The sequence below is a fragment of the Hydra vulgaris genome, chromosome 15, assembly GCF_038396675.1.
Source record: "Hydra vulgaris chromosome 15, alternate assembly HydraT2T_AEP".
NCBI classification, from domain to species: domain Eukaryota; kingdom Metazoa; phylum Cnidaria; class Hydrozoa; order Anthoathecata; family Hydridae; genus Hydra; species Hydra vulgaris.
In genome coordinates, this window is record NC_088934.1 from 2,191,356 (window position 1) to 2,216,456 (window position 25,101).

A 25,101-nucleotide genomic window follows, 5' to 3' on the forward strand; every position below is an offset into this window, starting at 1 on the left:
CAGATCCTGTTCTCGCAAGGGAAGTATCTGTAATGTTAAATAGTTTACAACAGAAACAGAATATTTTATTCACTTTTTCTGAATAAATTAGCCATGATCTAGTGACTTACACCATTCGAATTTTTTCGGCAAAAAAAGCTTGAGCTGAAGGAACGATTATCATAATTTCTTGGGTAACTGTTTAATTAACGGTTTACAGGGCCCTTCATAACTATTTCTTGAATATTATGGTTTGTAAGAGTCTGAGGCCAATCAGAAATTTCTTCCCATGTACAAAAAGGGAGCCAATTAAATCAATCAGAAATTTCTTCCCATGTACAAAAAGGGAGCCAATTAAATTCCCTTAATTCTTGATCGTGAATTGAGTTTTGCTCGAGAATCGATTTTTGCTCAACTCTCTGTTTTGGTTCGATTCTTCACCTTCCATCTCAATTTCATGTTTTTATCTTAGAATCCTTGTTGGAGCTATAAAATGTTTCTTAACTTAAAAAATTATCTAGTTTAGTTTGGTTTTTATCATGTTCTTCCTGTTTCTTTAGCCGTTTCAGATGATACTGAAGACCGAACAACTTTTTCTTTTATCCATTTTCAAGAAATTTAATAACAATAAAAATTATATAAAGTTTCTCCCCTCTAAATAATATTTCTTATTAAAAATTCGTTAGACAATATTTAATACTTTTCTAATTATTGTTAAACATACTAATAAAAAAATAAAAATCACTAACATGTTATAACGACTGATCAACTATAATAATAAAGTTATTATGATGACAACATTGAAAACCCGCCAATTCAAAGAAACAAATTCTATTGGTACTAAAATATGCTGAATAAGCAAAAAAGAGTCCCGGAACTTTCTTTAGAGATATTGTGTGCATTGCACACTTGGCACATGCCACCAGCCGGCCCTGTATATATATATATATATATATATATATATATATATATATATATATATATATATATATATATATATATATATATATATATATATATGTATGTATATATATATATATACACAGTATAATTTTGTACCAATGTTCTTACTGAAAATCAAGAGGCAGGTAGAGGGGGTCAAGTAAATAAAATTTAAAAGTTTTTGTAATTTTTTGCGTTAATTTGAGTCCTGTATATATATATACATATGTTGATATATATATGTTTTTTTTTTGCCAAGGAATGCCAACATCTAATAATTTAAGGTCGACCTCTTTTTTCCTGATTCTAAAGGTTGATATATATATATATATTTACATATTTTTTTGTTATTTCAGTTAAAGTTTTGATAAACAAGATTACAAAGATGTTAAATTTTAATAAATTTTCATGTTGTTTTTTTTTCTCAGAAAAACAAAACATAAAAACTTTTCCATCTCCTTTTGCTCAATTCTATTTGTTTTTATTTTACTCTGATTTGGTTCTTCTAAGCTATTATTTTTTTTTTTTAATTTATTGAATTTATTCAGTTTCATGTTTGGTTTGTTCTGTCATGAATAAAATTTTGATGAAGTCCATAAAATATAACAAATTAAAAAATATATTATTGAGTTTTTTTTTTAACATTTAATTTTAATTTATGTTTTAAACATTTATGTTTTATAAGGACCTTTTTTTTACCCATTGATTTACACATGTATTGTAAGTATACTTGTGTAAATTAAGCAGGGTGCCTCACTGCTAGTTTCCAACTATTTACAAATTTTGAAAATATTTATTTAAATGTTTATTTTAATAAATTGTTTTTTAGTACCTGGTGTTGAACGACCATTATTGGAACAAAACAGGTATTCGTTTTTAAAATGTAGACAAAGCATACCATTAGAGATTTGTTTTCAAGATTTTAAAATTTAGGGTCAGTACATAAAAATATCAAAAAGATAATAATAAAAAAAACAATAGTAAAAACGAACTACTTTTTAACAGGGTGAGAATAATAGTTTAACTTTTATAACAGATCATTCACAATTTGCCAACCATGAATTTAGATGTGATACTCTAGGATATAATACCAGGGTAGTTTCACATATTGTTCTAACGCTTCATAAATGCAAAGGACTCTTAGACTTGATCAGTTTTGAAAAATTATAATTCTTTAAATAAAAATAAACAATATTGAGTTAATTAAATATGGTCAATATTTCTTATTTTCAACCATTATCCTAGTATTTGAATTTGGTGAGTTGGGAACCATTATCCTAGTATAAATACTCTGTATTAAAAATTGTATTAAATATCGATTACTAGAATAATAATTAGAAAGAAAAAAAAAGCTTTTAAGTTTGCATAACCTAAACATAATAGATAGACATTAAAATCATAATACAACAGTTAGAAACTCAGTTTTACTCAGTTAACCTTTTTTTGTCATTATACATTACTAAAAAACTAGTTTTGATATTTTTAAAAACGGTTTTATTAGTGGAGTAGTAAGTAAGCAGAGTTAAAATTTGACCAAGGTCAAGTTTGATAAAAAATAGCCAAGGCTGGGACTGAGTTTATGACTGGGACTGCATAAGCATTGACACATCCTAAAGTATATATTTTCAATATTTACTTTTAATATTCGTAAGAATTCACCCGTTTGTCAGGAAACTAGGTTTGAATCCACAGACTGTTCTTTTATGTGCTTTCATTAAACACCACTTCACTCTATCGTCTTTCTCTTTGTTCTATATCGCTCTCCTTAATCTCAAGACTGCACTCTTTTTGATGTTATTTCTGATCAAATTGACCAAGCCCTCTCTCTTTATCCTTCAGCCAGATCCTAGTTAGTGTTCAGTTTCTCCACATTCTTCTCTCATTCTTCTTTATCATCAGAATCCTCCTATCATCATACCTCTTACAACTACCTTAAAGCTGACTGGGACTCTTTCTGTGATTTTCTTCGTGATGGCTCTTAGATAGAAATCTTTTGTCTTCCTGCTGACAAATGTGCTTATTGCATAACTTCGTAGATTCAGGCTGGCAAGGAATCTTTTATTCCCTCTTGACGATTCCAGGTCAAGCCTCACTCTTCTCCATGGTTTTCCTCATATTGTACTGCTGCAAATTCCAATCAAATTCTGGAGAGCGATCTGATTCGTCTAACTACCGTCCCATAAGTCTTCTTCCTATCACAAGCAAGGTTTTTGAATCTTTAATTACCAAACACTTAATTTCTCATCTTGAATCTAATAACTTACTTTCTGACCATCAATATGGATTTCGATCTTCTCGTTCTACAGCTGATTTGCTAACAGTGATAACTGACAGGTTTTATCGTGCATTAGATATAGTCTTGCAGAAGTGTTTTCCGGAGCTTCAATCTATACTTTCAAAACTATTTAACAAGTGCTTATCAGAGTCTTGTTTTCCGGCATGCTGGAATCTGTTATCCCTATTTTCAAATTTTCAGCATTTTCAGCAGCATCTGTTATCCCTATTTTCAAAAATTCTAAAGAGTGATCTAACTTGTCTAACTAACGTCCCTTTAGTATTGTTCCTATCATAAGCAAGGTTTTTGAGTTTTTAATTAACAAGCACTTAATCTCTTATCTTGAATCTAATAACTTACTTTCTGATCATCAATATGGATTTCGATCTTCTCGTTCTACAGCTGATTTGCTAACAGTGATAACTGACAGGTTTTATCGTGCATTAGATAAAGGTGGAGAGGTTAAGGCCATCACTCTTGACATTTCAAAAGCTTTTGATAAAGTTTGGCATGCTGGTCTTCTCCATAAGCTTTCTACTTATGGTGTATCTGGCAACATCTTTAAGATCATTGAATCCTTCCTTTCAAATCGTAGCATAAAAGTTGTCCTTGATGGACAACACTCTTCTTCTGTAACTTCAGGGGTTCCTCAAGGTTCTATCCTTGGCCCTATACTCTTTTTAATTTACATTAATGATCTTCCAGATATTCTCACATCTGAGGTGGCATTGTTTGCTGATGATACTACCATTTATTCATGTCGTGATAAGAAACCAACACCCTCTGATTGCTTGGAGGGGGCATTTGAGCTAGAAAAGGATCTCACTTCTGCTACAGCATGGGGCTCACAGTGGCTGGTGAACTTTAATTCAGATTAAACTCAATTTTTTCAGCCAATTGTTATCGCAACAATTTAGATCTTCCTATATTTATGAACGGTGATGTACTCGATGAGTCATCTACTCTTCATCTTCTAGGATTAACTCTTACTTCCATTTTTTCTTGGAAACCATTTATCAAATCAGTTGCAAAATTAGCATCTGCTAAGGTTGCATCTTTTTATCGAGCTCGTCATTTTCTTACTTTGGATTCCATTCTCTATCTCTATAAATCTCAAATCCGGCCTTGTATGGAATACTGTTGCCATATCTGGGGCGGATCTTCTAATGATGCCCTTTCTCTTTTAGAAAAGGTGCAAAAACGCATTGTAAACATAGTTGGACCTGCTCTTGCAGCCAACCTCCAACCATTATCACATCGTCGTAATGTTGCTTCTCTTTCTCTTTTCTACAAATACTATAATGGGCACTGCTCTAAAGAGCTAGCGTCTCTTGTGTCATCTACTAAAATTCATTCTCGTGTTACTCGTCATTCAATTAAGTGTCATCCTTTTTCTGTGACTGTTCCTAAGTGCTCCAAAAACGCTTATTTGTCTAGTTTCTTTCCTCGAACATCAGTTCTTTGGAATTCGCATCCTTCATCTTGCTTTCCTGATTTATATAATTTGCAATCCTTTAAGTCGTCCGTCAATCGTTATCTTGCTCTACAATCTTTATTTTTTCTCTTTCAGTAACTTCCAACTTTAATTAGTGGCTGCTTGCAGCCTTGTTGGAAGCGAAGATGTTTAAAAAAAAAAAAAAAAAACGTTACTTCTATATCTATCAGCAATAATTAACAATTATTGCTGATAGATATGGAATAAATAAAAACAATTTTCCAGAAAACAGAGGTCTGTTTACTATTGCTAGTAACCATTGTAAAAAGGTTTTGTCTAACGCCAAAACTCGCTATTCCAGGTCATAAAATCTCGTATTTCATCACAAAAATTAGGCTCTCGTGACTTATGGAGAATATTTAACAGTATCAATAATAAGGGCAAATCTGTTATTCCACCTTTCTTGTATGGTTCAGACTTTGTCACCTCACATAAAGACAAAGCTGAATTGTTTGTTAAGAACTTCTCATCAATATACATTTCTTGATTCCACTAGTTGATTCTACCTGATATAGTTGTCAAACAAGTTGATCCTTTGCTTGACATTCGTATCACTCCAGCTTCTGTATCAAAAGTGATTTCCTGCTTAAACTCTTCTACAGCTTGTGGTCCAGACAACATACCTGTTGTAGTCTTGCAGAAGTGTTTTCCGGAGCTTCAATCTATACTTTCAAAACTATTTAACAAGTGCTTATCAGAGTCTTGTTTTCCGGCATGCTGGAATCTGTTATCCCTATTTTCAAATTTTCAGCATTTTCAGCAGCATCTGTTATCCCTATTTTCAAAAATTCTAAAGAGTGATCTAACTTGTCTAACTAACGTCCCTTTAGTATTGTTCTATAAACAATACTAAAGGGACGTTACTATCATAAGCAAGGTTTTTGAGTTTTTAATTAACAAGCACTTAATCTCTTATCTTGAATCTAATAACTTACTTTCTGATCATCAATATGGACTTCGATCTTCTTGTTTTACAGCTGATTTGCTAACAGTAATAACCAATAGGTTTTATCGTGCACTAGATAAAGATGGAGAGGTAAAGGCTATTGCTCTTGACATTTCTAAAGCTTTTGATAAAGTTTGGCATGCTGGTCTTTTCCATAAGCTTTCTTCTTACAGTGTATCTGGTAACATCCTTAAGATTATTGAATCCTTTCTTTCCAATCATAGTATAAATGTTATTATTAATCATAGTATAAAATCATAATATATATTTTTCATATCCTGTAATTTCAGGGGTTTCTCAAGGTTTAATCCTCGGCCCTATACTCTTTTTAATTTACATTAATGATCTTCCAAATTTTCTCACATCCAAGGTGGCATTGTTCACTGATGACACTACCATTTATTCTTGTCATGATAAGAAGCCAACACTCTCTGATTTCTTGGAGGGGGCATTTAAACTTAAAAAGGATCTCACTTCTGCTACAGCATGGGGCTCACAGTGGCTGATGAACTTTAATTCAGATAAAAGTTAATTTTTTCCGCAAGTTGTAATCGCGATAATTTAGATCTTTCAATATTTATGAACGGTAATGTACTCGATGAGTCATCTACCCTTCATCTTCTAGGATTAACTCTTTCTTCCAATCTTTTTTGAAAACTGTATATCAAATCCATTGCAAAATTAGCATCTGCTAAGTTTGCATCTCTATATCGAGCTTGACACTTTCCGAATCCAGATTCTATTCTTTTTCTCTATTAATCTCAAATTTATAGAGATAAAGAATAGAATCTGGATTCTATTCTTTATCTCTATAAATTTGAGTTAAAAAATTCTGATAGTGGTTGCTTGCACCCTTGTTGGAAGCAAAGATGTAAAAAAAAAAATTTTATATTTATGTTATAGTTTATATTTATATATGCATGTATATTTATATATAAACATTATCGTGATCAACATGATCAACATGATCATCATAATCATCATCATCATCATCATCATCATCAAACTTTAGCCTCCCCTTTATGCTGTTTCTCTAATATCAAGCACTTCTTTCCTTAACTAAAGCTCATTAATATCATATGTAATGCAGTCTCTCCAAGTTTTCTTACTTTTATCTCTACCATTTTCTCCTAAAGCTGTTACCTCTCTACATGCTAATACCCACTTTAAAATTCTCTTAAAAACGTTTGATACAATATAATTTTATTTTCATCTATTTTACAAGAACATCTCTTTTAAGAACAAATGTTTTATTATTATTGCAAGAAATCTTGTGAAAAGGTCCTGTCTGATGCTAAGCTCCGTTATTCTCAGTTAATCTTGTATCTTATTTCAGATGTTCTAGAGACTTTTATAAAATCTTTAACAGTGTCATTAACTAAAGTAAGTCTAACATTCCATCTCTATTTCTGATTCATGGGTCTGATATTATTACTTCTCCCCAAAATAATGCAGAATTGCTTGCAAAATATTTTTCCTAAGATTATGCATTAATGAATATATATTATAATTTGCTGTATTATTTATGCAATTAATGGCTATTCTTTTCCTGGAATTTAAGTAAAACAGATTAACCCAATGTCATCCAAAACACTCCAGCTTCGAATGCTTAAGTTAATTCTCAATTGAAATTTTCTATGGGTTGTTGTTCAGGCAATATTTTCATCATAATCTTACAAAAATGTTCTCCAGGATTCTTTTCAATTCTTACTAAAATATAAGTGCTGATTTTGAAAACTTCTAGAAAACACCAGCTATCGTGTGAATAGTCTTCTCTCTAATAATAGTTATTTTATATAAAAAGTTTTTTAAATCATTTCTTTCTAACTACAGTATTAAAGTCATCCTTGAAGGCCTACTCTTCTTCATTTCCAGTAACTTTAGGACACAATGTTCTCAATCTTTGCTTCTGTTTCTTATCTGCAATAACAATCTTTTTGACAATCTTACATATAACTGACAAGTGACATAATGACAGGTAAGCAAGGCACTATTTGCTGACAACTCAACTTTTTACTCTTGTCTTGACAAAAAGTATTTACTTTTCGACCGCTTAGCAACCAATAATTAATCTGATCTCTCTTCTGTAACAGCTTGGGGCAAACAGTGGCTTGTGGATTTTTTCTTGCTCTTTAACCCTATCCTTTGTTTTCACTTATGTTAATTCACCTCCCCAAAGCCAAGAAGGCTACAACAGACAAGGAGGCTACTTGATTGTAGTTATAACCCTCTCTCAACTCTATAACTCTGAAACACAAACCTTGATAAATGAGGTCGCTGCGCGGAGAAACAAGTTGAGTGCGGTACTACCAAAGATGTGGTGAGGATCAAACTCGGAACCTCTTGCTTATGAAGCATTTACATTTTATAGGAATGCTTTTTATTTCAATTTTAAAAAGAAAATGGTATTAAGATAAGCAGTTTACTTAGAATTTTAAACTCTTTATAAAAAATAAATTAAAAAAACCTTTTGAAACATGAAATGTATACATTTTCTCAAAATAAAATAAGAGACTTCAAAATCAAATACCAAGAAAATAATAACTTTAAGATTCTAAAAAGAGCACCAATAGCAGTTGTAATAATGTTTAGTATTTAAAATTATGTATTCGAATATTGTAATGTAAAAACATAAGGATTTCTTCTGTTTCTGGAACCAACCTGTTTCATCGTAGAGAATAAATTTGTCCTCCACAACTGAACAATTGTTCACTTTCAATAGAAAATGGAGAATATCAATAGAATATATATATATTATATATATATATATACATATATATATAATATATATATATTATATATAATATATATATTATATATATAATATAAATATTATATATAATATATATATATATAAATATATATATATATATAATATATATATATTATATATATAATATATATATATTATATATATAATATTTATATATATATTATATATAATATTTAATATATATATTATATATATAATATTTATATATATATTATATATTTAATATATATATATATATTATATATCAAATCAGGCGATCCTAGTGACGTTACTAATTATAGGCCGATCTCTGTTCTTACATGTATTTCAAAAGTTCTTGATCGAGTTATGTATAATAGACTCTATTCTTTCTTAATCCAAAATAATATTTTGTACAAAAAACAATTTGGTTTTAAATCTGTTCATTCTACTGATCACGCAATCTTACATCTTGCCCACGATATATTTAAAGGTTTCAATGAAAAAAAATATACTTTAGGTGTTTTCATAGATCTAAGTAAAGCCTTTGATACTGTCGATCATTTAATTATTTTGTCCAAACTCGAGTTCTATGGCATCAAAAATTCTAACTTGGCTTGGTTTAAAAGTTACTTGTATAATAGGAAGCAATATATTTCTTACGATGGTGGTAAAACGGATAATATGATTATTACATGCGGTGTTTCCCAGGGATCAGTTCTAGGGCCCCTTCTGTTTCTAATTTATGTCAATGACTTATATAAATTTTCTAATATTTTAAACACAACTTTATTCGCCGATGATACGAATTTGTTTTATTCTTATGAAGACATTAATATTTTATTTTTAACAGTTAACAAAGAACTTGATAACCTAACCCAATGGTTTAAAGCCAATAAATTATCTTTAAACATTACTAAAACTAAACACACATTATTCCATCGTGTTCATAAAAAAGAAAATATTCCACTTAAACTTCCAAATCTTTTTATTGATAAAAATATAATAAAAAGGGAAATATCGTCAAAGTTTTTGGGCGTAATACTCGATGAAAATGTTACATGGAGACAACATATAAGTGTTGTTGAGAATAAGGTTTCTAAAAATATTGGTATACTGTATAAAGCTAAACAGGTCTTAAACCAATCTTGTCTTAAGTACATATACTTTTCATTTATACACTGTTACCTAAACTATGCTAACATTGCTTGGTGCAGCACCAATGTTACAAAGCTAAGTAAACTTCTATGTAAACAAAAACACGCCATTAGGATTATTACAAATGAAAATTGCTTCTGTCATTCAAAAATACTTTTTAGTAAACTTAATATTCTAAATGTTTATAATTTAAATCTCTATCATGTTCTTATATTTATGTTTAAACTTGATAAAAAAATGGCACCATATTTATTCAACTCTTTATTTAAAAAAATAAATCACATATACAGCACAAGATTTTCAAATAATAACTATACTCAATCCAAAACCTATTATTCTGCCACTAAATACTCAATCACAAACCGAGGACCTAAACTCTGGAATACACTTTTAAATAATGATCTTAAACCACTTTCTTCGCTTAATCAATTTAAAACTAAACTTAAGCAAAATCTTTTACTAAACGACAATGAACTAAATTTCTTCTGAAGCGTTTAAAATGAGAGTACTATTATTAATGATTTAGTATTAATAATTGTTTATTACTAAGATTGTCTATTCTAATACATAAATATGATAAATAATCTTGTCTCTAGTCTTGTTTCTGTTTATTTTTTTTTGTTTTTTGTTTTGTCTTTTTTTTTTTTTGTTTGTTTGTTTGTTTGTTTTTTCTTCTTTATTGTTGGTCTTTTTAGTAAGTAAAATAAACTTAAGCGTTAATAAAAAAAAATAATTTATAGCATATGTAACTTTTACGGTTTTTATTAGCATTGTAATTTAGGGTATATTTATTACGGGGCTTAGTGATAAGGCAACTATAGTCTTCTTTTTGCCCCTGTCATATATTGTTTTTTATTCATGAACATTGTTATTGTAAATACTATTAATGACGAAATATATATAATTAAATATATATATATATAAATTATGTTAGTGTATTCTAAAAACAGAGTGCTCAATGTTCTAAAAGAACAGAGCAATAATAAATTAGTAAAAACACTTACCTAATTTTTGATTTCTTCTACATTGTGTTTCACCATCAGTAGGTTCATCAGGAAGAATGTCTAAACATAAAAAAGTTTTCAAATTATAGAAAAATTATTTCACAGGAAGTTAGGAATTGTTATAATTAATTATGTAATAACTGTAGTATTTTTTAACCAGGAAGTTGCAGCAACTACATTAGATAATTAAAAAATCATGAAAAGAATTCTTTAGAATTAGGATAAATTTGGACTGGTCACTTGTTTTTATAATTTTTTAAAAGGAACTTATTTTCATGTCTGCATTTAGAAATTAATTCTGATTTTTTATTCAGTATTTGTATTCTGATTTTTTATTCATTTATTCATTTTTTTTTATAATATATATATATATATATATATATATATATATATATATATATATATATATATATATATATATATATATATATATATATATATATATATATATATTTAATACTGGCAAATTATAAGATTTTCCAGTATTAAATAAATAGTAAACCTTGTAGGCATAAATTTATAATATATTAAGTATTATAAATTTTTTTTCTTAGCCCTGGCTATCAACCCCTGCCAAATCTTATAATTTTGCTGAGGCCAGGTCCGGGTTCATAAAAAGTCCCATTTTTAGTCAGGGTCCAGTCACTTACTAGTAAGGTGGATACATACTAATGAAGCTATATAATTATCCACAGCTCTTGATGAGTTGGTTAGTCACCATATTCAGTTTTTTAGGTTTTATTTATTTTTATTTAAGCTGATTTGCATGTTTAAGACAACATAACAAGAAATTTTTTTTCTAATAATGTTATATTAATATTAAATTGTAAAAAGCTATATTAATTTAAATTTGTAAAAAATTAATATAAAACAAATGAAAAATTATATTCAAACGTAAAATGTTCTTAATATTATATCCAGGGCATCTATGCAGGTTCTAATTAATTTAAATTAAATATTTATGCAAAGTATTTTTGTCTTTATTAAATCTTAAGTATTAATAATAGTATTCATTTATTTTAGGGATGAAAAAAACAACAAGGTTAGTTTATAATTTTTACTAGGGTTCATATTAAATTATTGCTGTCATAAAATATTATTTTTTTATTTTTTTTTTAGTTTTTTATTAACTATCTGTTTTGCATATTTTTAACTGTTTTGCTGTATATTAACTTCTACCTGTTATTTGTTTTCATTTTTATGTTGTAGAGTTGTTTTATTTTATTTATATATCTTTTTGTTATAAAAATGTCTATGCCTTGTTTATGTGATTTTTTTAGTTTTTTTTATTTTATTCAGCAAAATTTATAAACAATAGAATATTTAAAACTGTTTATAATTGTTTTCTAGTTTAAAAGAAAATGTTTGTTTGGAAACAAAATACAAAATTCATAATACAAAACAATTATTTATTATTTAATTACCATTGTAATCATTTTATTGAACAAATAAGATTTAAAATAAAAACATAAACGAAAAAAATTGATCTAAAAACAACAGCAACAAAAAAGTATTTAAAAAAATTTATACAACTATAAAAAAAGTATTCTAAAAGTATTATATATATATATACAGATATATATATATATGCGATTACTTTTCGCACCTTCGCAATTAGTTTTTTCTTAAAATTTGTTTTTTTCGCGATCTTTCTTTTTTTCGTGATTATTCTTTTTTTATTTTAGAAGATTGATACTCTATTCGCGAATATTTAGTGTTCTTTTACAGTATAAAACTGCAGTGACTTCTGTAACGATATTTTTTTTTTAAGTGGAGCATAAAGTAAAAGAAAGAAAAATAAAATAAAATCAATTAGCAAAAATGTTCAAATGCAGGAAAAAGACCGATTGTTTAAGGAAGGAAAAATTTATAAAAAAAAAACGATTAAATACCTATTCGAATCAAGAATTAAAAGATTTTGATTGAAAAAAGAAATAAATGTTAATTGATTGAAAATTCACTTTCTTAACTCAAATTCTCAAGGGCTTTATTCCGATTTAGCTCATTCATTATGAACAAATTTAATGATATTTTTATAAGTTTATTTTGCGAAGAATAGTGGAAGGCAATATAGACTCTAAATAGTTATTAAAAAAAACTTTAAAGTTTGTTAGTACAGTAATTTTAAATTAATAGCAATAAATGGATGCAAATAAGGACCTCAGATGCAGATTATCTACAGTTAAAAAGTGGGAAAAACATTTTAATTGCGAGTTGGAATACGATTTAAATGGAAATGAAGTTATAAGATTTTGATGCAGTTTATGTAAACAATTTGAAAAACAGATAAGTCAAACAAAATTGTTTTCCATGACCTGGATCAAACCAGGAACAGTATCAATAAAAAAAGGTTCACTTAAGCAGTGCACAACATAAAGAGGCCACGTGAATTCATCAACACACAACATTAGGTTCAGTTTCATTATCTAACCATGTTATTCATAATACTCCAATCGGGCGTGGTTTACATAAAATGGCCGTAAAAGACGCTGACTCGTTACGGAAAAAGTTTAATATTGTGTATTACTTGGCAAAACAAGAGCGTCCATTTACAGATTATCTTTATTTGATTGCATTAGAAAAGAAGAATAAGGTTACAAATTTAGGAAATTTTTATGACACTGACTGTGCAGCTGTAATATTTACAGATTACATTGGCACCGTAATTAAAAACAAATTAACTGAATGTTTAAAAAATTGTAGATTTTACTGTGTTCTCTGTGATGGAAGCACAGATTCAGCTGTATCCGAACAGGAATCGATTTACATTCTTTATTTAAAAGACGGAAGTCCGAAAGTAGAATTCTTATCTATTGAAACGGCAGAGAATTCTAATGCTGTTGGCCTGAAAAAATGTATAACAGACGCTTTTACAAAAATTGGTATTATTAATTCTTATAAACATCTATTGGGTGTAAATCTTGATGGAGCTAACGTTAATCTAGGAGCTTATGCTGGTTTAGGCGCATTACTAAAGGAAGGTTCTCCTTGGCTGGAAGTTGTACACTGTTTTAACCATCAACTTGAACTTGCTTTAAAAGATGCGTTTGAAAATTACTTTGTCTTCAAAACTGTTAACAAACTACTTTTACAACTTTATCAATTGTATCAAAAGTCATCAAAGCGCTACCGAGAACTACAAGGATTAGCCAAAGCTTGGGGTAATTTCGTTCTGAAACCAACAAAAGCATGCGGAACTTGGTGGATTGATCACAAGTATAAAGCAATGAAAATTGCTTTAGAAAATTATGGTGTGTTTATGACACATATTGAATCATTGGCTATAACAGACTCAAAGGGTAGCAAAGAGAGCAGAGTTAAAGGGTTTTTTAAAGCGATGGAAAAATGCGTCTGTGCCTATTCATTTATCAATATATCTTGATGTTTATCTCCTCTTCGGCGTCTGAGTTTAAGTTTTCAGAACAATATTCATGATCCAGTAAAAGCTGTAAGAAGAGTTCAAGAATTTACATGGACAATGGCCAAGCTGCAAATTCTTCTAGAAAATTCGCTAGACAGTTTGCTTGATGATACAAGTGTTATGACCCATTATAAAAAACTGTCTAAAGATATTGAGACAATTGATTCAAAGCAATGTTATCAAAATATTGCACTTTCTCAATATACCGAAGTTAATAGCCATGTTCTTGACCAGTACAAGCTAATTATTGCAAAAATTACCATACGTATGGAAGGCTGTTTTCAATCTCTCCAAAAATCACCATTGTTTATACATTTGGTAGCTTTACTTGAGGTTTATAACTGGCCATTAAATGTGAATGATGGAACTTTTGGGGATAAAGCTTTCGGTGAAGTTGTTGAACATTTTTCTGAATTTTTAATTGGTGTAGGATGTGATTTGAATAATATACTTTATGAGTGGATCATTTTAAAAGCATACATGTTTCGCATCATAAGTAACAATCAAAATGAGTATTATTTGAAAATTTGGGAAATTGTTTTTTCCAAATCAAATTTGGTCAAAGAATGCCGAAATATTCTTGATATTTTTGAACTATTTTTAATTTGTCCTTTTACAAATGCGAAAGTAGAACGAATGTTTTCATGTATGAATCACATAAAAAATGACTGGAGAAGTTGTCTTAGACGAGATCTCTTAGAATCTCTACTTCGGATAAGTGAAGAAGGTCCTGAGATTGACAAATTTGAACCTTATACTGCTATGGACGAATGGTATAATGATAAAGTTGTCAGCAAGTTTTCATTGTTATCCGGAAAAAAGAAAAAGAAAGTCAGGAAAAACAGACATTGATCTAGTGACAGTTACAATATCGGATTTGGAAGAAAGTGAAAGCGAGGAAGAAAATTGTGACAACTTTTAATTTTATTTTAGCGCATTGGAACCCCTTAAAATTAAAATATTAAATAACAACTTGTAATGGCGTATGATTTTTTGCTTAGTAAAAATAATTGTTTGTTAGTAAAAATCCTGAAAAATTCTAAGCATTAAACTAGTGAAATGATTACAAAACGATCAAAATATTTATAATTACGATCTAATACTTTTTCTATTAGCAATCAAAAAAAGTATTAAATCATAAAAGATTCTATTATTTAGACACATTTTTTCTTTCGCTTTATTTTATTGAATGAAAAAAGTGAACGCTAACTTTTATTAAAAAATACATTGAATGAAAAAGCAATAGATAGAAATATCATGGGAATTTGATAAGGTTACTTAGATAAGAAAACTTACTTAATAAGAATTTAATTATCATTCTTGCTTGTGATTGTGCGGGTTTTCGTGAAAATGTAAAGTTTTAACATTTTATCACAATAATGTTGATAAAATAATTTCACAATAATGTAAATTATAACTAAAGCTACTTTACAATCGTTAAACGTAAATGCTATGACATCTTATGCAAAAATGAGACTTATTATATATGTTATTATAAATAAGTTAAAATAAATAATGCCCCCTCCCCTCCGGCGGGAGTGGAGGAGGGGTTATGAGCAACAAAAAAATCGCTATTAGATTTTTTTACGTTAATTCGAGCCCTGAGATATATATATATATATATGTATATATATATATACATACAGATATATATATGTATATATATATATATATATATATATATATATATATATATATATATATATATATATATATATATATATATATATATATATATAAATATATTATATATATATATATATAAATTAGTAAAAAACACTTATCTAACTTTTATCTTCTACTTTAAGTTTCACCATTGCTGGATCATCAGGCAGAGTTGTTCCTGGGGCTCCAGCCCAGGTGACACGTAATGTAGAAGATAAAAGTTAGATAAGTGTTTTTCACTAATTTATTATTGCTCTGTTCTTTAAGAACATTGAGCACTCTATTTGTAAAATACACTAACATAATTTACATTAATAGAGGGCAAATTTATTACTGAAAATGGCACTTAACTTACGTTACACGGAAAACTAGGTAAAAAAATTGCTTCAACTTTTAAGTCAGATTTCTGCAAATCAGTAAAGCAGTTTGTATTAGAAACTTTCACAAGATGTTAAGAATTCTATGCCAATTTAAAAAATATATAAAATTTTATCAGAGGTGACTAAGGAAAATAAACTTGCTTTTTTGATACTATATATTTAACTTACATTACATCACTTATGTTACCAAGCGATATTTATCATGGAATTTCTATTATTAAGAGTCACGTAACAAAAGTATTGAACTCATTCATTAAAATTAATTAACAAAGGAAATTTTAAAATTCTTTATTTAAAAACTTTGGCATATATATAATTCTAGCATATATAAAATTCGCCAAATGGTCACACATGAGCAGTTAACGCCTGAGGGAAGAAATGAAGTACATTAGAATAAAGGAGAATTATTTTTCGAACAAAGCATATTTTGACAGTTGTCAAGATAAAAAATAAAGATTAATAGAGGAATATTTAAATTATAAATAAGACAGACAATGCACCTAAACAGTTCTAACAATAATAATAAACAATAAATTGTTTTATAAACACTAATATTAACAAAGATGTACAAAAAATATGTCACCTAACAAAAAATAAATAAAACAAAAAGTTGATTACAAAATAAAAAGTATGCGTACAACAATGTAAGGCCTCAGAATGGAAAAAAAACATTATTGCCAATGTGTAAACATAATTTGTGTAGTGATTAAGTAATAAACATCTCCTCAGAGTCGCGTCTATTAGCACTTATAACTAGTTTATCCCGTCAGACAAACATCATCGCCACTTATGCTTTACCCGGCGACTTATGGCTATTCCGTACTGCAGTAAAAAAGGATTCACTACAAATAGCCAAAACCCAACCATACCCAAATTTGTAAAACACTAACATTTTTTTGATGATATGATATAAAAAGTGTTGATCTACTCACAATATAAATAAAAATAGTTGAATAAATCACTTACCATACCAACGGAAGAAAAAACTACGCACAATAAATTAAAATAAAAACGCCAGAAACAAAACTAAAACAACTAAAGTGTGCAAACAGAAAATACTAATAAATTTTCCTCTAAGACCATTTAAACCACAGGTGCTTCCAGCACAAATAAACCAAAAACAATCAAATGGCAATATACCCTATTAAAAACCCTTTTAAAATTAAATAAAACATAATAGAGTCTTCAAAAAACTCTAACGCTGTCATAGATACTTCATTTGAATTTTGTTAACCAACCTAAACTGTATGAAAATGAAACAACCCGCGCAATTTAAAATCATAACTAAAAATCAAGTAAAATATGAAAGTAGAAAAAAATATATATATCTCCTGCAAAAATGTAAAGATTTAAACATGTAGTGAAGGATATAAGAAATTCTCTGAATAATAATAAAAGACGAAAATTGTATCTGTGAAAATTAAAACAAAGCTGAGTAATGAATGTAAGATAATATAGCATAAAAGTTCCTTGATAATAGTTATAATATGAAAATCAGCAGATAAATCATATATTAAAAAATATTGTAATAAGATTAACTAAATACGAAAAAAAAGACCAGATAAATTTAAGCCAAATGAATGGTTAAAAATTATTTTGGGTGATAAAGCAATAATATTAGTCGTGATATAAAAACGATGTATGAAGCGGTAAAAAATATTGTTTAGAAGTAAAGTATTCTCTACGGTCTGAATTAAAGGTAACTTTGAGACTATATCTAAATCAAAGTTTCCGAAAAAGTTAAGTTTTCTCTACGGTCCAAATTAAACATAATTTTGAGACCATAACAAAACAACAACAAAAAGATATCCATCAACAAATCATGTTGAAAGCCGCTTGTCAAAAAGAATCGCTCTTATATATATACACATATATATACACACACACATACATATACACACATACATACACATATACATATATATATATACAAATATATATATATATATATATATATATATATATATATATATATATATATATATATATATATATATATATATATATATATATATATACATACATACATACATACACACGCATACATATAGACATATATATAAACTACGAGTTTTCTCTCTGGTCCGAATTTAACGTTTTTTCGAGACCATAACAAAAGTCATACAAAAAACTTCATCAACAAATAAGTAAGAACATAACTAAATCGAAGTAAACAAAGAGTTAAACTTGTATGAAATAATATTTTAGTAAAAAAGTAATTAACAAAGGAAATTTTAAACTTCTGGTTAACATTAAAAAAAATTTTCTTCTATATTCTCCTAACCAATGTGACAAAATAGGGAATAAAAAAAACTCTTCGGTTTTCTTCTCCTCTAAAAGAGGATCACCCGACCCCAAATAAAAATTTACTACTTTTTCATTTTCTGCCGTGGAATTGCCCATATGTAAATTTATTTTGAAAACATTATTATACTTACATTATTTATATTTTATTACATTATTACTATTTCATGTATTTTTTAATTATATTTTGATTTCTCAAAGTGTAAACTTGTTTTTAGTTTGTTTGTAATATTTTGTTCTTTAAAAAATGTTTTAGACTTCATGGATGTCAAAGTTTAGTGACAAGTTGGGAATTAAACAGCGAGCACCACAACCATTTTCTAGGGTACCTGTTCAACCAAATGACATTGTTAGTGGATCTATTGTTGGTAATGATACAATGGGCGTTGAAGAAGATAATAATGACAATAAAGATGAATTAAAAAAAACGAGTTCTGTTTTATCAGGTAACAAAAAGCTTTTCCAAAGGTTTAAAAAAGAAATTTAAAATTATTCTGAAATAAAAAAAAATTTTAATTTAATTTTAAAAAAATCAGCAATTTTTTTCTTTTTGTAGTTCTTGATGCTGCCATCGCACTAAAGGGTACTGCAAAAGCCAGATTTGTGAGTGTCTTTTCTATTACTTTTGTAACTAAAATTTTTTTTTAACTTTAAGAATTGTTGAAATTAAAAAAAAATGTAACGTGATTAGAACTACTTTTTAAAAAGTTAGAGAATCAGTTAAAAAAGTTTAAAAAAGAATCAGCGCAAAAAATAATTGCTGAATATTTGACACTATCATCAATAACATTTTCAATAAGAAATTGAGATAAAAAGTCATAAACAAGCCTATTATAGGTTTATGACTTTTTTTAAATGTATATATTTTGTATGTTAATGGGTATTCTAGACCCTTTTCGACAGCGTTGATTGTATTTAAACCATGTTTGAATTTTACAATATTTATTGGCGAATGTCTACAGTGTCTGTACCCTATTTGTTAACACAGGCATTTGTATGGTGGCCTTGATTTTAAAATTTATTTTTAATTGTTATTTAAATTTAAATCAAAATGGTAAAATAAAAAATGTATAAAAATTTAAATAAATAAAATAAAAACAGAAAAACAGATTTATATTAAAAAGACCAGCTTTATCAAAAGCTTTAGAATGTCGAGAGCAATAACCTTAACCTCTCCACATCTATCTAATGCACAATAAAAACTATCAGTTATTATAGTTAACAAATCAGCAGTAAAACGAGAAGATCGAAGTCCATATTGATGATCAGAAAGTTATTAGATTCAAGGTGAGAGATTAAGTATTTGTTAATTAAATATTCAAAAATCTTGCTTAGGATAGGAAGAAGACTAATGGGACGGTAGTTAAACGAGTCAGATCGCTCTCTAACATTTTTGAAAATAGGGATAACAGATGTCGTCTTCCAGCAGGATTGAAAATTTTACTCTGATAAGTCCTTGTTAAATAGTTTTGAAAGTATAGATGAAAGCTCCGGAAAACACTTCTGCAAGACTATAACAGGTATTTTGTCTGGACCACAAGCTGTAGAAGAGTCTAAGCAGGAAATTACTTTGGATACAGAAGCTGGAGTGATACGAAAGTCAGGCAATGGATTAACCTGTTTGCCGCTACATCAGGTAGAATGTGACTAGTGGAATCAAGAGATGATATTGTTGAGAAGCTCTTACCAAACAATTTAGCTTTGTCTTTGACTTTGAGGTGAGGTGACAAAGTCTGAACCATACGAGAGAGGTGGAATAACAGATTTGCCCTTATTATTGATACTATTAAAAATTCTCCAGAAGTCATCAGAGCCTAATTTTTGAGATGAAATACAAGATTTCGTGACCTTAGAATAGCGGGCTTTGGGGTTAGACAAAATATTTTTACAATGGTTTCTAGCAATACTAAATAGAGGTCTATTTTTTGGAGAATTGTTTTGCTGATAGATATGAAAGTAACTGTCTCGAATGGAAATTGCAGCACAATTTGAGGTAAACCAAGGAGAAGAGTGAGGCTTGACTGGGAATTGTCCAGACGGAATAAAAGATTCCATGCTAGCCTGAATCCAAGAAGTTAAGTAGGAAACACATTTGTCAGCAGGAAGATGAGAGATTTCCACCCAAGGGCCATCATGAAGAAAATCCTGGAAAGAACCCCAGTCAGCTGTAATGTAGTTATAAGAGGTACAATGACAGGGGGATTCTGATGATGAAGAAAAATAAAATATTAGTTTTAGAGAGATCAAACTGTGATCAGAAGTATCTAAGGATGAATGTGGAGAAACTGAGCACTGACTAGGATCATAAGACATAAGTTGAGTAGAGAAGTTAATGATTTGGATTGCCTGGAAAATGAGTTGAAAAGTTGACTATTTGAGTTAGAGATTGAGAGAGGAAAAAGCTGTGGGCCGTAATGCCTGCAGAGTCGCTAACATTAGAACCAAGCCATTCAATGTGATGAGCATTAAAGTCACCGACAACAACAATATTAACTGAAGGATAAAGAGAGAGGTCTTGGTCAATTTGATCAGAAATAACATCCTAAAGAGTGCAGTCTTGAGATAAAGGAGAACGGTATAGAACAAAGAGAAAGGCAATAAAGTGAAGTGGTGCTAAACGAAAGCACATGAAAGAATAGTCTTTTGGTTAAAACCTAGTTTTCTGACAAATAGGTGAATTCTTATGAATGTAAATGCCCAGGCCAAGCATGTAACTATTAGAGTCTTTATGAATTAAAGAAAGATAACCATCAACACTAAGATCACAAGATGAGACAGCTGAACTCAAATTAGTCTCACAAAGAGTAGGTCTGGTGAACTTTGCAAGAGATAAGACTCAACAGAAGAAAAGTTACTTCAAAGACCACGAATATTAGTGAATGATAGGTTTAGAGAACTTGGTGATGATGATGATACTTTTTTGTGTTTTTTGTACTTTAGTCATTTTTTAATTGGTTAAAGAACTTGACTCAAAACACAGATAGTACTCAGTACACCATTTAATAGTCCAAGTAATTTCCTCATTACTATTAATAAACCCTAAGGCTTAACAAAGGACTCCTAATGTGGCCTCGACAATGCACACCAAACATATGAACAAGGACACCATCCATGCGCAACATGGCACTGTTAGCACAGTGGTCCAGAAATGTCACTTTTGAGGCAAAAATCATATCTTCGTCAATTTTGAAGCTAAAAAGCTAAAATTTTCTGCGAATGTTCATTATACCCTGGCTAACAATAACTATTATTGTAATGTTGGTTGTCATACCTCTGAAGGACACACCAATAACATGAAATAATAGACAAATTGAATAATGAATAATAAACATGTGATACATATTTCACATTTAATTTTTCAACTTTCTATTAACTATAAATAGTCCCCAGCATGTATGACACATCTTTGTTGAATGAATAAATGTCATACATGTGCAGAACACCATAAACACATTGCATAATAGCTTACATTTAACGTACTTATTTTAACATAATTATTTTTAGAATACCTTTTAACTAAACATTCTCTGGAGGATAAATCACACATTTATCACATCTTGATAAATTGCATAAACATGTAGAGTAGCACACCAAGGACAAAAAGTAGATGCAACATATGACACAAGGCATAACATGTGACATGCTTTTGGCATTTACATTTATTTTTAGATCTATAAGATAAAACTTATTTCCGTAATACTGATTTCATTAGTTTGACTTTCTGGTCAATTAATAAACAAAATCATCAAGGGCACATATTTTATAATTACCTAGACATGAATATTCTATGCATACGGGAGCTCAACAAGAACATACAACCACTTAAAAAGAACCCATAGTTTTGGTTTTACACTGAGATTTTAAATAAAAATAAAATGTCTTTTTTTTTTTTTACTAAACTGAGCTATTTACATAATTATGCATAAATACATAATTTTAAAGGGTTTGAGTTTTTAAAAAACAACAATGAAACAGGTGTCAAATCTCTACTTAAAAAATAAATGTGCTATTGTAAACTTGCAGCTTTTTACAGATTCCTTTACATAAAGTAAATCTATTTAGGACCTATATCAGGCCCTAGGAATAAAATTATATTGGGGGAGGGGGCAGTGCTAGATTTAGGGGCCCCGAAAGAGTTTTAAGGACCTTTTTTTTTCGAGGCATTTTTTCAGACAATTTTTTTTTGGGGGGGGGGGGGTGTAAAAATGCAATATTACGAATACTAGGGGAGACCGGGGCTAGTTGCAACAAAGTTAAAAATACTGCATTTATCTCCTTAAACTTTAATATCTTTGAAATTTTTTTTTCAGGGTTATAAAATAGATCTTAGTGACATGTTAATCCAACATTGATAAATATAATATAAAACTTAGTTATTTCGCAATAGTGAAACAAAAATGAAAAAAAAAATGTTGCAACTTACCCCACATGGGGGCAAGTTGCAACAGTGAACGGGGCAAGTTGCAACACATTACTTCAAAAGAATAAGCCTTGTAGAGTTCACAGAAAAATTACTAGTCAATCTGTAATTTCTATTTGGCAACAAAAATTTTATAATTACAATAAAAGAAAGTTGTATTTTCCTTGAGTTGCAATACATTTATTATGCTAGACTTCACATATACCTGACTTGTTTAGTAAACTAAAAACTGTTTTTGAAAAAAAAAAAGTTCTTTTGGTCAAATAAACAACAATTAAGTTTAAAAAAAGACAAGAGGAGTATTTAGGATATTTAAGTTCTGTTTTTTTCTGTTTTTAGAATATAAAAACACAATAACATTTTGTTTAAAAAACAATTTTTTTAATGCAAAAAATTACATTAGTTCTATTTTAATTCACCTTTAATGTTTTTCTTTTTGATTGTTGATGTGGAAATATTAGACTTTCCCTTTTTAGAACTAACTTCTTTTTCAGCCATAAGTCAGTGTTTTACTGGAGTATCAGTAAGAATTTCTGTATACTTTCTCTTCGATCTAGTGAGTATTTCTTTCCTAGGTTGTATTTTTGGCAGAGGTCTTAAATTCTCTGGGGAAAATTCTATTGATGCCAGAGATGGAATTGCATCTGAGATTGAAGTTGATATACTAATATTAATACCTGCTTTAGATTGAGTTGCTGGACGATCAGTAACAAATGATGGAGCAAAGTCTGCATCTGAAAATATATCCTTATCATATGGGAATATTCCTGCCACTCTAAAACCAGATGTTATGTTTTGTTGTGTAAGAGAATGCTGTAAGGCTATTTTTGCAATTCCTGGCAAATCATATATACTCATTGTTTTTCCTGGCCATTGTTTCATCCATGAGTCTTGTGCATTAGCTACGCATTTTTTAAATGGTCCGAATACAGATCTATCTAGAGGTTGCAACTTATGTGAGCAATGCACAGTGGGCCAGAATGCACTTTTACTGGACAAAATTTATAACTAATTTAATATTAGAGCTATATTCACTAAAATTAGTATGAGTACTAATATGATGTCTGCGCTTTTTATGAAGGTAATATTTTTTTATTTCGTTGCTATGGATACCTTTATTTTGCTTAGCAACAACCTACTTTTGTTATCTGCAGATATTTTATAAGTGCTATATTCACTAAATTTGGCATGAGTACCAATATGAGATCACACTTCTTACAAAAGTGATAATTTTTTAAATTTAGTTGTTATGGATACTTACATTGCTTAGTTACCGGATACTTTCCTTAGTTACAAAGTGGTAAATTGATATTTGAATATCTTATCGGATTTTTGACCCACCTATATTGAATAAAAATTGAGTATTTAGGTAAATAATGTTTTAGGAAAAATAAAAGCAAAAAATAGTGCAAGAAAACGTTATCAATTTTAAATTACATCAAAAAATTATAAAACAATAATATCGTTTGAAGATTGTTTAAGTTATTGTAAAACATCTGAAGGAAATGCTTTATGATTTGTTTGGTGTGATGTTGATTTACGCAATGATGAAATAACAGGATCACTGGAAACTAGGAGTCTATTGATAAGATCAGTATTTGTTGCTTTTCTGGATGTTTTTTGGCTGAAATTTTCGCGATAAGATTTAAAGTCTTTATTTCTAGCCTCTTGATCTTCCTCTGACATAAGTCCGATGGGTAATGTAAGGCTTTTAATTATGTCATGTCCATGTATCAATACTTTGTGAACTGATTGAGCCATGTAATACCATGGATAAAGGGACACATATAGTCTAAAAGTGTCAAAACAATAATCCTTGAACTTTAAGCAGTCTATTTCATATCCTGAAGAGAGCGTTACCAAGATAATGTAAAATCTGAATATAAGGTTTTGGTCAATACCCAGAATTTCAGCTGTTTGTTCATATGCTGCAAAAGCACGCTTTGAGGTATTGCCATCATTACTTGTTCCAGAACCACCACTTTTAGGGAAATCAACAACAAGTCCCATTTTGTTCATAAAATCAGTCTGAATCTTTTGTTTAGCTACAGATGCCTTTTCTTTGTGTTCTTTAGATCTTGCTTGCCACTTTCTTGTTTCTTTTTTATATCCAATGTGCAATAACATCTCAAAAAATCGAATCCATGCATGAAGACTGGAAAGACCATATTTGAACTCTCTGTTAGTATAATCTATATAAAGGATATCAAGACTATTCATATTTTTTGGAGAGACACCACACACTGAACAGCATTGGTATGAGTTATTTTTTTCAGATAATATTGTTTGAACCTTCCCATCAATCATTGAAAGTTCAATAATACAATTCACTTCAATAGAAGATCCGCAAACCTCTAATAAAATCATACCCAAGCTTTCTA

General features: G+C 29.0%; 1 protein-coding gene across 1 annotated transcript in view; it reads left to right on the plus strand.

Annotated features, from left to right (window-relative positions):
- Positions 1–25,101, plus strand: part of LOC136072077 (ankyrin repeat and SAM domain-containing protein 6-like) — a 52,282-nt gene that overhangs the window by 11,675 nt on the left and 15,506 nt on the right. The window contains exons 4-7 of the mRNA XM_065820262.1: positions 1,751–1,787; positions 11,554–11,572; positions 18,557–18,746; positions 18,857–18,903. Coding sequence (XP_065676334.1) covers positions 1,751–1,787; positions 11,554–11,572; positions 18,557–18,746; positions 18,857–18,903 — 293 coding nt within the window. The remainder of the gene's footprint in view (positions 1–1,750; positions 1,788–11,553; positions 11,573–18,556; positions 18,747–18,856; positions 18,904–25,101) is intronic.